The sequence below is a fragment of the Stigmatopora nigra genome, chromosome 7 (genome assembly GCF_051989575.1).
Source record: "Stigmatopora nigra isolate UIUO_SnigA chromosome 7, RoL_Snig_1.1, whole genome shotgun sequence".
Lineage (NCBI taxonomy): Eukaryota > Metazoa > Chordata > Actinopteri > Syngnathiformes > Syngnathidae > Stigmatopora > Stigmatopora nigra.
The window spans coordinates 13,347,501-13,363,693 of record NC_135514.1 but is presented as its reverse complement, the minus strand read 5'-3'; the positions used below and the strand labels follow the sequence as shown (position 1 = coordinate 13,363,693).

General features: G+C 37.5%; 1 protein-coding gene across 6 annotated transcripts in view; it reads right to left on the bottom strand.

The window, feature by feature from the left end:
- The window catches only part of znf385d (zinc finger protein 385D), a 104,147-nt gene that overhangs the window by 1,751 nt on the left and 86,203 nt on the right, over positions 1-16,193 (bottom strand). For 3 of the 6 annotated variants that reach the window (XM_077720163.1, XM_077720164.1, XM_077720162.1), the window contains 4 exons: positions 12,529-12,858; positions 11,770-11,966; positions 9,138-9,230; positions 3,017-3,701 (listed from right to left, as the gene is read on the bottom strand). In XM_077720163.1, coding sequence (XP_077576289.1) covers positions 3,489-3,701; positions 9,138-9,230; positions 11,770-11,966; positions 12,529-12,858 — 833 coding nt within the window. In that variant the 3' untranslated portion in view covers positions 3,017-3,488. Of the gene's footprint in view, positions 1-1,113; positions 1,256-3,016; positions 3,702-9,137; positions 9,231-11,769; positions 11,967-12,528; positions 12,859-16,193 lie in introns of those variants that run through there. The other 3 variants (XM_077720167.1, XM_077720165.1, XM_077720168.1) reach the window with 3 other exon arrangements.

Genomic DNA, 16,193 nt, shown 5'->3' with positions numbered 1-16,193 from the left:
GAACCCAAGTACCTGGAGAAAACCTACACAAGCCCAGGGGAGACATGCAAACTCCACACAGTGAGAACCTATTTGGAATCGAACTCTCGACCCCAAAACTGCAAGCCCAACGCAGTATCCACTTCACCAACGCGCTAATCACTTGGCCAATAAAAATAAAACATTTCTAACTTCAGAAAACGCCAGATGCGAGTACTCGTCCGCTTTTTCAAAGAACATCCGGCAGACAGAGAGCATCTGTTCGTGTCGAAAAGCCGCAGCAAAAATCAAGCCCCGAATTTTTCTCTGCACGTCATTTTGCGTTAGCGCTTCCGCGGCTTCGTGCCGCTAAAATCTCGTCGGGGCCAACGCGCCAATGACGTACGCTGGCCGAGAACTTCCAGATGTTTTCTTTTCTTGTGGTTAGCCGTCAGATGCTTCTTCGTCAATTGGCTACGCTAACGTCAACGTTCATTTGCACCACCATTACAACTTTACAGGAATATTAAGGACACTAAAAGGTTCAAAAGAAGGACTTTTTGGGTCCAAATTGAACACGATTCTGGCATTAATAAATAAAATGTAATGAAAACAGTGCTTAATTTCATTCCTATTCAACATTGCTAATTCCAGACAGGTTCGCAGGGGGTGCTAGAGCCTATCCTAGTCATCTACGGGCAGTAGGCGGGGACAACAGCCCGAGTAAGTAACCAATCATAGCCAAGGGAAATCTATACTTGTAGCCAGATAGCTTAGCATGCATGTTTTTGGGATGTGGAAGGAAACTGGAGTACCCAGAGAACACCCACACAAACCCAGAGGGAACATGCAAACTAAACACCTGGGATCGAACCCCCGACTCCAGAACTGTGAGGCCAATGTGCTAACCACTCTTCCGCTTATTTAGCATTCATGCTAGTGACAATTTGGGATACAATTAGCTTAGCTTAGCATGTTTTGGGGATGTAAGTGGAAAATAGAGTACCCAGGGAAAGGCCACACAAGCCTGAGGAGAACATACAAATACTACACTTGGGAAGCTCGGTATAGAAGTGGTTAATGCGTTGGTCTCGCAGTTCTGAGGTCCAGGGTTCGATCCCTGATAGGTTTTTACAGTGCAATGTGGAAAATATATATATAAATTACTCAAAAATGAGTAAAAATATAAACATAACATTTAAAATGTGATTTTTTTTATACTTACTTGGCGCCTTGAGTGGTGAGCACGTCGGCCTCGCAGCTTTGGGGTTGTAGGTTCGAATTCAGGTTGGTCCACCTGTATGGAGTTTGCATCTTGTCCACTAGTCTGCGTAGGTTTTCTCCAGGTACTCCAGTGTCCTCCCACATTCCAAAAACATGCATGGTACTCTGATAGGATTCCGAAGTCGGCCGGGATAGCCTCCGGCACCCCCTGCGACCCTAGTGAGGATAAAGTGGTTCAAAAAAATAATGTTTACTTGGGTTATCTTTGTCTGAAATTTCGGAAAAAATCAAAATGAACAAGATTTTTTTACACTGAAGGACAGCGATGATAAAAGTGACCAATAGGGGGCGACAAATCTCAATTGGTGAAACCGTGCGCTTATCCAAGCGTGAGCTGACACGTCTTGTCGTTTTGTGTGTGTGTACATACATGCGCTAAGTGTGTTTGCATGCTCAACTTTTGACTCGGGAGCTATTTTTGGGCTTTAGGCTGTGAAAACCAAGATTCTCACAAAAAAAACATTTCCATATTTCAATAAACACGCAACCCAAAAAGAAAATAAGCTTTTGAAAAAGATCAATGGCTTCTTTTGTGTCAGCAAACAGTTTTTATGACATCACGCAAATGGACTCAAAACGGGGGGAATTAGAGGTCATTTCCTTTGATCGTTAATCGATTTTGTCACGCAAGCTTTCGGAATGTTTGGCAAGAAACAAAATGGGGGAGTTTGAAGGCCATTTTGAGGCATTTTGGTGCTTCTTCCCAGAACATTATTTTCTTTTAAATCTCATATTTCTGGAATTCAGGGACGTTAATGCGGTTTATGATCATGACTGGTCAGATTTGCAAATAACCGAACTGACATATTACTCATAATTTGAGAAAAAAATGGAAAATATATCTATAATTAAAAAAATAACGCTTAAAATGTATGTTATTGTTTTAAATTTACTTAAAAATGAGGTTAATGCGCCAATAACTAATGTTTTTTCAGTTTTTTCAGATTTTCGGTGAGCATGCTAACGCTAATTCTATTGTTTTTCGTCTCGGGAGTGCGTCCAATCACAATTTCTGGTCTCACTATCGCCACCTTGAGGCGAGGCAGTCTTTAACAAAGTAGGACTCTTTTATTATTGTCATTTTAAATCAACACATTGAACACTTTAGACACGAAACACACAAAGCGTCGCTGTTCCAGACAACATACACACTTGCCTCAATAAATTCTGCCAAATGGGCTTTAGCGGGGAAATTTCCAGATGAACCTGAAGTAACCGTTACAGGACTTTTTAATCAAAGTCCTTTTACAGCGCCCTCAATGGCATCCAATCCTATCCAATCAATTTAATCGACCCTCCCAGTTGAAATTAGCCATCTAACCTAAACTTTTTAAATAATATTCCTCCTTACGACGCATTTTTTTTTACAAATATTCCATCCAATTAGGATTATTTAAGTATTAAACACATTTTTTTACGCTAATAATTCAGATTTGTCTCAAAATTTTGACTTTAACCTTCAAAATTTGTCTTTAATGTCTGAATTTTCCATATATTTTAATGATTAAACCTTAATTAAAGCCACCTATTATATTTATCTAAAATATAAATGCAATGTTAACCAAAACTAAATTAAAAACTTAAAACTAATGAAAAAAGTATCACCCTAAAGTCGATTTTTTTGTTCATAGTACTTAATTTAACATTTTTAGACCAAATTCCTCCTTCTTGGCCATTTTTTTGGGGCGAAAAATCTCAAATTATAATGGAATTACAGTAATCCCTCAAATATCGCAGTTAATGTAAACCAGACATGGCCGCAATAATAAAAAAAAAAAAAAAAAGCAAAATCACCCCTATAAAAACCTTTTTTTGTGTTCGATACCGAGTTTTAATAACTAATAGCGGGAAAAAAATCACTAATTACAAAATTAACGATAAATGACGACTCGATAATCGAGGGATTACTGTATAAATTCCGCCCAAAACTTTACCCAACGTTCATTTTAGGTTTAAATGAAAATTCCCCATCAAAACTCGATCCGGCCGATTTATTCGAAGCAGTAAAGACCGATACGAAAAAAAAACAAAATGAACGCCACGTAGTCTAGCCACTAAACACGAACGTGCACGTCAACAGGAGTTCAAGTGCAAACAGGAACGTGAGCGCCGCCAAGTGGCGGCCAAAGTCATTACACTGCATAGTTCTCGTAAATGTGTGTGAGTGTTAGTGTGTGTGTGTGTGTTACATTATTGCTCGGATGCATAGACTGGTCGCCGAGTTCACTCCAATGGGGGGAGGTTTGTCAGTATGGGGCAAACAGGACTTGCGGATGGGCGGTCCTAAGGGGGCCGGGGGCGGGCCGTAGCAGGGGCGGTGGGGAGAAGAGGGCGGGGTTAGGGGCGGGGCGCTGAGGGAAGGTGTTGCCTAAAACGGCGGCGGCTGCCATCAGCTGGGCGGGAAGGAGGTTGGTGGGCAGCGGTGGGCGGGGCCGCTCGCCGCCCAATGACAACTTGAGCTGATGAAATGACAAAATAGACAAGTTAGTTTTTTAATGTTTTTGTCAATATCGGGAACTCGTGTCATAGCAAAGAAAATTTTGGCAGATTTTTTGATAGTGAATATCAAAGACCATTTTTTTTTTGGTTGGCACTTATTTTTTTTCGTATTGAGTTTTTCGATTTTTACTGCATTAAGTCTGTATTTGTCGGCATAAAAGATGTAAATGTTTGACTATTCCTAATATATTTTTTTGTAAAGATCAAAGACAGGTTTTTGTTTTGTTCGATTAGCATTTTTTTCTGAATAAGCTAATAAATGGAATTTGATATATTATTATATTAGTAGTAGAATGTACATTTCACTATAAATATACACTATGCATTTTGGTATAATTGGACTATTTCTAAAGTAGTTCTGTCAACATCAAAGAGCATAACATGTCGTTTTATAAACATCAAAGACACATTTTGTTATCTTTTTTTCCTGAATAAGCTAAGGGGGGGGGGGGGGCATTGTGTTAACATGATATTTTTGACTTGTAAAATGTATATTTCATTGAGCATAACACGTAGTTTTGTATACATCAAAGACACATTTTTTGTTATCCTTTTTATGCTGAATAAGCTAAGAATAGGCTTGGAGTTACCATTATATTTTTGACTCATAAAATGTACATCTCATTGAGCATAACATGTAGTTTTGTAAACATCAAAGACACATTTTTTTGTTATCCTTTTTCTGCCAAATAAGCTAAGAATAAGCTTGGAGTTACCATTATATTTTTGACATAAAATGTACATCTCATTGAGCATAACATGTAGTTTTGTAAACATCAAAGACACGTTTTTTGTCATCCTTTTTAGACCCTGACTAAGATAAGAATAGGCATAAAGTTAACATGATATTTTTGACTCGTAAAATGTATATTTCATTGAGCATAACATGTAGTTTTCTAAACATCAAAGACACATTTTTATTATCCCCTTTTATGCTGAATAAGCTAAGAATAGGCTTGGAGTTACCATTATATTTTTGACTCATAAAATGTAAATCTCATTGAGCATAACATGTAGTTTTGTAAACATCAAAGACACGTTTTTTTGTCATCCTTTTTAAATCCTGACTAAGATAAGAATAGGCATAAAGTTATCATGATATTTTTGACTTGTAGAATGTATATTTTGATGAGCATAACATGTAGTTTTGTATACATCAAAGACACATTTTTTGTTATCCTTTTTTCCCTGAATAAGATGGAGTTAAAATTATATTTTTGACTCGTAGAATGTACATAACGTGTGTATATTTTGGAATAATGTGGTTTTAACAACAAAAACAGTTAAATGTAGATATTACAGCGCACAAAAAATATTTGTAAACTACTATCTCGAGACATGATTTCCTATTCATCAAAGACGTTCCGTGACATTTTTGTCTTTTGTTGAATCGTGTGTGTGTGCATTTTGGGATTTCATGTTTTCTTTCAAAAACAGTCTTGTGAGGCAATATTTGTCATTTTCAAAACAAAAAACTAATGACATGCATTTCCCATCAAAGACGAACGTCTTTGGCAATTTTTGGAAGAAACGCTTGTCTTTTCAAAACAAAACAAAAAAACTAAACAAGGAAATCTTAATCAATAGCCAACATTGTGTGTGGCAAAACCAGACATCTTTTTTTGCAAAAAAACGGTCTGATTACGAATGTCATTTTCCGAATTACACAAAAAAAATGGCTCCCGATGGAATCAATTGTTAGTCGAGGCGACGCAGACCACCAGCAACTCTGAAAATGGATTCTGGAATAATGGCGTTCATTACTCCAGAGACCTTTTTACCCCCTCGAAAATGAACAAAAAAAATAATTAAATGACATGACGATAACCAGGCAACCAGACGGCTAACTTTTCCCCTTTTTTAGTTTGTCACCTGAATGGAGCATAATGTCATTTTTTAACGTCTGCGTTAAAAGTGTGGAAAGTTTCTTTTCCGACGATGCAAACGTTGGAATTGATTCAAATTGTTGTTTTTTTCCGAGGCTTGTGGACTCAAAATGTCAATTGAAAGCAATGGAGGAATGTCTTTGAATGGATTTATTCTATGGCAACTTTCACTTCAAATTGAAAGAATTCATGTTACCATGGGAACAACATTGGTAACTGAAAACGCTGGCGTTAATGAGTTTATCGCTAGTCTATATGTCCATTTGACTTGGTATATTGTATTTTCTCGCATATAAGCCGTATTTGTAACTAAAAAAATGATGACTGAATCAAAGGTATGGCTTATATGTGCACAAGACTAAGATTAGACTAATTTTTTACCTATTTTTACTAATTTTTTACCTATTTTTTTAGATGTTGTCAAGTTAACAAGTACTATTTGTTGGTTATTTTCTGTTTTGCAGTAAGAAAACTATCATTTGTTGGTTATTTTCTGTTTTGCAGTAAGAAAATAATCATTTTGTTGGCTATTTTCTGTTTTGCAGTAAGAAAATAATCATTTTGTTGGTTATTTTCAGTTTTGCAGTAAGAAAATAATCATTTTGTTGGTTATTTTCTGTTTTGCAGTAAGAAAACAATCATTTTGTTGGCTATTTTCTGTTTTGCAGTAAGAAAATAATCATTTTGTTGGTTATTTTCTGTTTTGCAGTAAGAAAACTATTATTTTGTTGGTTATTTTTTGTTTTGCAGTGAGAAAATAATCATATTGTTGGTCATTTTCTGTTTTACAGTAAAAAAACAATAATTTTGTTGGTTATTTTCTGTTTTGCAGTAAGAAAAATATCATTTTGTTGGTTATTTTCTGTTTTGCAGTAAGAAAACATTCATTTTATTGGTTATTTTCAGTTTTGCAGTAAGAAAACAATCATTTTGTTGGTTATTTTCTGTTTTGCAGTAAGAAAATAATCATTTTGTTGGTCATTTTCTGTTTTACAGTAAAAAAACAATAATTTTGTTGGTTATTTTCTGTTTTGCAGTAAGAAAAATATCATTTTGTTGGTTATTTTCTGTTTTGCAGTAAGAAAACATTCATTTTATTGGTTATTTTCAGTTTTGCAGTAAGAAAACAATCATTTTGTTGGTTCTGTATGCTGTCTTTTCTGTCTTTGACGTTCAAAATAAGTTAAAAACTAAAAGTCAAATCATTATCTAACTTGCATATTAACCTTAAAACAAACTTGATATATTTATGGTCCTCACGAATACGCGGAACAATGAATTTTGCGATAGCAGGTGAGCGTATTTAACTCAATTAGGCAGGGTAGGTGATATCTAAGGAAAGGTCAAAGGTCAGGGAGGTCAAAAATATGGCTTTAAATGTGTTTGCTTGGTTAAAAATATGCTTTCACTGCTTTAATCGGATTTATTTTGCAGACAAATTGAACACAATGATGTATTTTTGGGTTCAATTTAAACTTGATCAAATTAGATGGAAATGTTTTCATTACTGACGCCAGATTCAGGGGGAGTCAAGTATTTTGGAACCTCACAAGAAATACATTTCCTAACATGAGAAAAGGGAAAACAAAAGGGTGGAAAAGTGGAAAAAAACGGGGTGTGGAACACATTGTCTCTTGACAATTTAATCTTTTCTACAATGACGATCTTTCGCCTAATTAAAGACTGGATGTCCACATGAAACGAGTCAAATTTGACGACGTGATGTAAAAAGCCGTCGTTTTTCAGCCCCGCCCACGCCGCGGGAGCTAATAGTGTGAAAAGGTGAGTAAAGTTATCCGGCCTAATCTTGTGTGTCCGTAATGGAAAAGCGGCGCCACGTCACGGCTTATCAATCACTGTTGGGGGAGGGGGGGAGGAGGAGGAGGAAGACGAGGAGGAGGAAGATCCTCGCCGTTAACTTGCCGGATGACGCCTCGTGGGGAAAAGACATTTTCCTGGCGACTGGTCGCGAGCTGGCCTCGGGGGGGTTTTCTCGCAATCTTTTATTTTTGCTCAACGTGAAACGGTTGTTTTGGAACGTTGCTTTTCGTGGCTGACGTTGATGCGATTATTTGCAGTACAGAGACCATTAAATATTGGAAATAAAGCCCCTCCCCTGCTTTAAAAATACTATAAAAAATGCTTTAAAAAATATTAAATGAATACAAATGACGGTATGTGGAGTTTTTATGCATTTTTGCATTTTCTGTGACACTTAAGGGGGCGCTGGAGTCTATTCGATTCAATGATGGGCAGTCTGATTGTTGTGGGGGATATGGGAGGAAACCGGAGTACCCAGAGAAAAGCCACAAAAGACTGGGGAAAACATGCAGACTGCATACAGGAAGGTCTGGTACTCCAAATAATCATTGCTAGGGGCAATTTAGCATACAATTAACCTAGCATGCATGTTTTTAAGATGTGGGAGGAACAATGACCCGGAGAAAAGCCACGCAAGCCTGGGGCCATGCAGACTTCCCTCGGGAAGGTTTGGGATTCCAAACAATCATTGCTAGGGGCAATTTAGCATATGATTAAACAAGCATGCATGTTTTGGAGATAAGGGGGGGAAATTGGAGTACCCAGAGAAAAACCCACAAAAGCCTGGGAGAACATGCTAACTCCCCATAGGAAGATGTGGACCTCCAAACAATCATTGCTAAGGGCAATTTAGCATATAATTGACCTAGCGTGCATGTTGTGGAGATGTGGGAGAAAACTGGAGTACCCAGAGAAAAGCCACAAAAGCCTGGGAGACCATGCAAACTCCCCATAGGAAGATGTGAACCTCTAAGCAATCACTGCTAGGGGATATTTAGTCCAAAATTAACCTAGCATGCATGTTATGTAGATGTGGGAGGAAACTGGAGTACCCAAAGAAAAGCCACATAAGCCCAGGGAGAACATGGAGACTCCCCTCAGGGATGTCTGAAACTCCAAACAATCATTGCTAAGGGCAATTTCGCATATGATTAACCTAGCATGCATGTTTTGAAATGTGGGAGGAAACAATTACCCGGAGAAAAGCCACACAAGCCACATGCAGACCCCATCAAAGGTCAGGAACTCTAAACAATAATAGTCAAGGAGGTAATTTAGCATACAATTAACCTAGCATGCATGTTTTGGACATGTGGGAAGAAACCAGAGTACCCCGAGAAAAGCCACACACGCCCAGGGAGAACCTACAAACTCCATACAGGCAACTTTTAACCCACTGGGATTGTATTCATTTCTTGCTAACTAGTCAACAGCGATGGATGGGATTAAAACTTTGTTTTATGCTCTTTTTGTGGGTTTTATTTTTTTATTTTTTTACAAAGAAAGACTTTGTGAAGTCCAATCGCTAAAATTCCCCCGAGGTGACAACGGAATTTCAACCGAGTTAATTCACCATCTGCCATCAGCAGAGACGAACGACGGGACGATGGGACGGAACGCGAATGGCCGTCAAAAAGCCACCCAAGGGTGACCATTCGTTCACCCGTAGTTGAAATGTGGTTTTCTTACCGTCTGTTTGGGGGCTCCTTTGCTGTAGGGCGTGTACTTGGGTTTGGCCGGCTTGCCCGCCGCACGGTCTTTATGGCGGCGACTGCTGATGTGCTGAAAACGACAAACCAAAGGAATGTCAACATCGCCGTTCGTTTTCGTTTACTTTCAAAGTAAAATTGGTTACATCAATATACCGTATTTTCACGACTATAAGGCGCACTTAAAAGTCTTAAATTTTCTCCAAAATAGACAGTGCGCCTTATAATCCAATGCGCCTTATATGAAAAAAACGTAAAACCAAAAACGAAAAAAAACACCACTGTCGGATATTAAAAAAAACACAAACGCCTGAACTGAAACAATACTGTTAAATACGCTGATGCCATCTCAGTTTACAAAATCTACCATCATATAGCTCCTCCTCCACTGCAAGATTTCATACAAAAAAAATCCAAAACATCAACAATGGCTGGCTCTAGAGGTGACTGTAAAGTAGTGAGTCAGTGCTTCATACCTGGAAGTCAATAGCAATTACCGTATTTTCACCACTATAAGGCGCACTTAAAAGTGTTAAATTTTCTCCAAAATAGAATGTGCGCCTTATATATGGAAAAAAACAGAAAACCAAAAACGAAAAACCACCACTGTTGGATATTAAAAAAACCACAAATGCCTGAACTGAAACAATACTGTTAAATATGCAGATCAGGCCATCTTAGTTTACAAAATCTTCCATCATATAGCTCCTCCCCCACTGCAAGATTTGATACAAAAAAATCCAAAACATCAACAATGGCTGGCTCTAGAGGTGACTGTGGTGTATGTAGTGAGTGCCTCATACCTGGAAGTCAATAGCAATTACCGTATTTTCACCACTATAAGGCGCACTTAAAAGTCTTACATTTTCTCCAAAATAGACAGTGCGCCTTATAATCCAGTGCGCCTTGTATATGGAAAAAAACAGAAAACCAAAAACGAGAAACCACCACTGTTGGATATTAAAAAAAAAACACAAACAGTACTGTTAAATATGCAGGTGCCATCTTAGTTTACAAAATCTTCCATCATATAGCTCCTCCCCCACTGCAAGATTTCATACAAAAAAATCCAAAACATCAACAAAGGCTCTCTCCAGAGGTGACTGTGGTGTAGTGAGTGAGTGCTTCATACCTGGTACCGTATTTTCACCACTATAAGGTGCACTTAAATCTTAAATTTTCTCCAAAATTGACAGTGCGCCTTATAATACAGTGCGCCTTATATATGAAAAAAGATGTCATACATTGAGGGTGAGCCTTATAATGCGGTGCGCCTTATAGTCGTGAAAATACGGTAGTAAATTTGCAAAAAATGAGGGAATACTGTCATTCTAATGAACTCAATGCTACTTTCAAGAGAAATGTTCTAAAAAGTTGACTCCAAGAAAATAAATAAATAATACACACGACAAGTCACGATGTTGTCGTTGGTTAAATGTTTAGGTTTGTGTGCAGGACTTGTTACCACGGCAACGCGATGTTCTTATTTCCAAAGACGGACAAAGATTCATGTTGCGTCGACTTTTCATTTTTTTTTTTTTGACAAGCTGTCTGATAATGATGCAAGTGGAGCGTCGCCATGGCAACTGACGAACGGCAGTCACCGCCATCGTCGCCACCGCCGCCGCCGCATTATGACAGCCACCGAACATCCGTTCGTCACTTTGCGCGTTCAATGAAAAAAATTAAAATTAAAAATATACTTTATGACCATTTAAAAGGAAAAAAATGTATCGATACAAATCAACTATGAGAAAAAAATGGGTGCATATATTCTTATATAATATAATATGAAATTCATTTTAAAATGATAAAATAATGAAAATGCTAATAGATAAATTAAATATGTATTTATGAAAATCTATACAATTTCCTTATATATATATATATATATATATATATATATATATATATATATATATATATATATATATATATATATATATATATATATATATATATATATATATATATTCATACGAATTAATTGTGCTATGATTTAGGGAGATAAAATATGAAATCACATAAATTTAAGTATAAAAAATATAATATTAATTGAAAAAAAGGCTACATATTTTTATATTTTAAATTAAAAATTATAAAAAAATGTCAATTTAATTTAAGATAAAACAAAAATAAATTTGTGAACTTAGTAATGAGTACATTTATATTGATATAGATAAAATTAATAAAGCTAATTTCACATAATATTATAAGTGATAAATATGATGAAAATATATATTTTTTAATAAATTTTCATTGACATATTCTTGTTATGAATATTACTCCAAATAATTCTACAATATCTCTAAAAAACTTTTTAAAATACATCTTAGTAAAGTACATTTTCATAACTAAATTTACATTAAAATAACTACAAAAAATATCTACAATATCTCCAAAAAACGTTTTTAAACTAATTTTTAGATGTTTCATGAATACTATTTTCATAATAATTTATTAAAACAACGACATCAGCACTCAGCCAATGAATTAAGTTTTCTAGATATCAAAAACAACAACAAAAAACAACAAAAAAACTACAAAAAAATGGTCAAATCAATTTTTTTTAACATTATTTTAAAGAAAAAATGTTTGCTTTGTTGACCGACCTGCTTAAGCTGCGTCTCCGAGTTGACGTGGACGTCACATGTCTCGCAGAAGAAGGTTTTATTCTGCAAACCCGTAGCCGCATTGGACGCCGCCGGCGCCACCGCCGCTGCCGCTTTCCCTTTAACGCCAGCCCGCGGGAAGGACTTGATGGAGCCTACGCCACTACGGGCCTCTAGCATGGTCTTATGCTTAGTACCTACAAAAAAATAATAATAATAATAATAAAAAATGGCGTCCTCAAATGACAATACAGTGTTCCCTCGCTACTTGGCGCTTCAGCTATCGCGGACTCAGAGCTTGGCGGATTTTTTTCAGGAAAAAAATAAATAAAAAATGTAAAGATATTAAGTTAAAATGATAAATGACATGATTTTACAAGAGGTGGAAACCAAATATTCAATAAGAATTAGTAATTGCATCAAAAAAAAGGCCAAAAAATGGTCAATAACAGAGTTCAGGTTTCTAATTGATGACGTAATGGCGAATCTTCAAAAAACAATGTTCACAACTCCCAATAACGATGTTTCTTACGTGCAAAAAAACTGCAGAAGATCCTCCATACGGACTACTATGATGTTTTTGCTTGGTGGTACTTTTGTACACGTGTTATATGTTTCTTTAAGCATTTTTGAAAGGGCACGCCTACTTCGCGGAAATTCACTTATCGCGGGTGGTCCCGGTCCCGATTAACCGCGATAAGCGAGGGAACACTGTACTAAAAAAAGGAGGAGGGGCCAAAAGTCAAGTGCTATTATTACCGCTATTATGTGCCTCCAACTGCGATGCCGAATTGACGGCCACCTTGCAAAGCGAGCAGTACAGAAGCCGGCGTGCTTTTTCTTCTTCTGTTTCCGCTTCTTCCTCTTCTTCATCCTCCTCTTCCTCCCCGGGTTCCGCCTCGGGTTCGCCGTCAGCTCCGGCGTCCGATGGTGAGTGTGGGTCTGCTTCTGAGGTGCTTTCTGGAGGGTCTGGGAGGGATGGGACTGTTGCGTCTGTGGGGATGGGAGCTGTGGGGGTCGCCAGGGGGGTTACCGGGGGGTCCGAAGCTGGCTGTACTGTGGGCGATGGTGGGGAGACGGGAAGGGAATCTGTTGAGATAATTTAGAGATTTGTTTAGGGTTAGGGTGGGCAAATTTTTGGGGCCGGGGGGGTATATTGACTTGAAAAATTTGAGAGATGGGCGGGGTCAGCAGAAGATAGGATACATATAAAAAAGTGCATCTGTTAACAGTACATATGAAATATAAAGAGAAAAAAAGGACTCAAGTATTAACATACTTATTACTGATCATTAAAGTAAAAAGTATAAAGTACAAAGTCAAGTAAAAAGGAATGTATTATAAGTGCAGTGTTTTTTTTTTTTTATTCCATTTTTTTTTCCGGGAGCGAGCAAATGATCCGCGACTAATTTGTGTGGCGAATCTCTGATGGCGGCGTCGCCACAATCAGCAGCAGCGGGAGGCAAAACGCCAGCAGGCGCCGTCAATGGCAACCCGTCTGTCACTTAACGGATGAGAGTAGACTTTCACCCTAAATTAACTGACATATGCTCTAGCACCCCTCGACGGTGATGTGAAAAAAAAAACATATTTGCTTTGGTCCAGATATAATCAATACAAAGACAACATAAACTTAATTACAAATAATAATTCTATATTAATATACCATATTTGTTAGAAATTGATTGTACTTTTAAATCTTTTATCTTAACTTAAAAAGTACTTTTTCATCCAGTACTTAACCGAAAAAAACACACTCAATCATACACACTCACTCATACACACACACTCACAAACACATACTCACACAAAAACACACACACACAAACACTCACAAAAAACAAACACACACACACAAACAATCTCAAAACACACTCACACTAACAAACACACACACACACTCACAAAAAAACAAACACACACACACACACAAACAGACACACACACTCACAAAAAACAAACAATCTCAAACACACACCCAATCTCAAACACACATACACACAAACACTAACAAACACACACTCACACAAACAGACACACACACTCACAAAAAACAAACAAACACACTCACAAAAAACAAACACACACACACAAACAATCTCAAAACACACTCACACTAACAAACACACACACACACACACACACACACTCACAAAAAAACAAACACACACACACACACACACAAACAGACACACACACTCACAAAAAACAAACAATCTCAAACACACACCCAATCTCAAACACACACACACAAACACTAACAAACACACACTCACACAAACAGACACACACACTCACAAAAAACAAACAAACACACTCACAAAAAACAAACACACACACTCATAAACCCACGCACACAATCTCAAACACACACTCACACTAACAAACACACACACACTCTCATAAACACACAAAATAGACACACACAAACAGACACACACACTCACAAAAAACAAACACAATCTCAAACACACACCCAATCTCAAACACACATACACACAAACACTAACAAACACACACTCACACAAACAGACACACACACTCACACAAACAGACACACACACTCACAAAAAACAAACAAACACACTCACAAAAAACAAACACACACACTCATAAACCCACGCACACAATCTCAAACACACACTAACAAACACACACACACACACAAAAAAACAAACACACACACACACACAAACAGACACACACACACTCACAAAAACAAACAATCTCAAACACACACCCAATCTCAAACACACATACACACAAACACTAACAAACACACACTCACACAAACAGACACACACTCACAAAAAACAAACAAACACACTCACAAAAAACAAACACACACACTCATAAACCCACGCACACAATCTCAAACACACACTCACACTAACAAACCCACACACACTCATAAACACACAAATACACACACAAACACTCATACAATACACACACAACACACTCACAAACACCCACACACACTCACTAACACACACACTCCCACACACAAACTCACACACCCACACAAACCCACCAATGACACGCCACATCCAGCTGCCCATTACCTCGCTCACATTAAATTAATGGTAGAAATCAAAAGTAATGATTGGTCCATTAAAAAAAGCCATTTGCAACAGCTGCGCCACTCAAAGCCAACACGGATCTCTTTACCCCCCCCCCCCCTCCCCCAAAAAATCAAAAATACCAAATACATACAAAGCCACAAAAACACAAATTAGCATTCCATCTTCTCTATTAATATTCATGAGCAAGTGTCACGAGTGCATTGTGGGTAAAGCCCAGGGAGACGGCGCCAGGTGTCTTTCACGATGATTAATGAGCATCGCGGCGTCCAAAAAGGTCGCCCGCCTGCGTGACGTGTTTGCCGTATCGCCACGCCCGACGCGTAAACGACACGCCAGTTACGTGCAAAGCGTACAGGAGGCGGAGCTTGAGTTTTAACTTTTGTTTGTAACGACCATTCATTTTGGAAGATTCTATGGTTGGATTGGTGCTTAAAAAACTGCGGTAGTGGGACTTTAACTCAAGGGGGCCGAGAAAATAGCGGCCCCTTGTCTTGTTCACATTTGTTACGGCACTGGAATCAATGTCTATCGGCGACCTGTCACCTAAAAAGGCATTTTAAGTCATACTAATCCAAGGGTGGCGAAGAATTTTGACATAAAGAGACGAAATTTGCATCAGAAGCAGTATAAAAAAATCTAATCTGCCAAATAATCTTTTAAATCTTAAATTTTATCAATTATTATTACTTTTTAAATGGTCTTTTTTTATGAATTGCAGTGTTTTGAGAATAAGAGAAACATGAAACTAGCAATGAGCAATAGTATATACACTTTGCTCCATTTACTATTCGTTCTTTCGCCCCAAAATGGCGCCTTCAATGGCATCCTTTGAGTTAATAAGGAACCCTGAAATGCCCCAAAACCTACAGTCACCTGAAATTGCACCAAAATCGTCAGGAATGGACAAAGAATGCCTCAAAATCAATTAGGAAATGATCTTTAAAAAAAGTACTGTATTTTTACGACTATAATGCGCACCACATTTTAAGGCGCACTGTCAATGAATGCCACATTTTATCTATGTTTTCCATATATAAGGTGCACTGAATTATAAGGCGCCCTGTCTATTTTGGACTAAATTTAAGACTTTTAAATGCACCTTATAATTGTCAAAATACAAAAAAAAATGTTTTGCGAAAAATATGTTACCATAAAATCACAAGGATATCCTAAAAAAAATGGCCGCCATTGACAATGATAGAGTTCCAATTGACTTACCCTATTTTCACGACTATAAGGCGCACTGCATTATAAGGCGCACCCTCAATGAATGACATTTTTCCCAATATATAAGGCGCACTGTATTATAAGGCGCCCTGTCTATTTTGGAGAAAATTT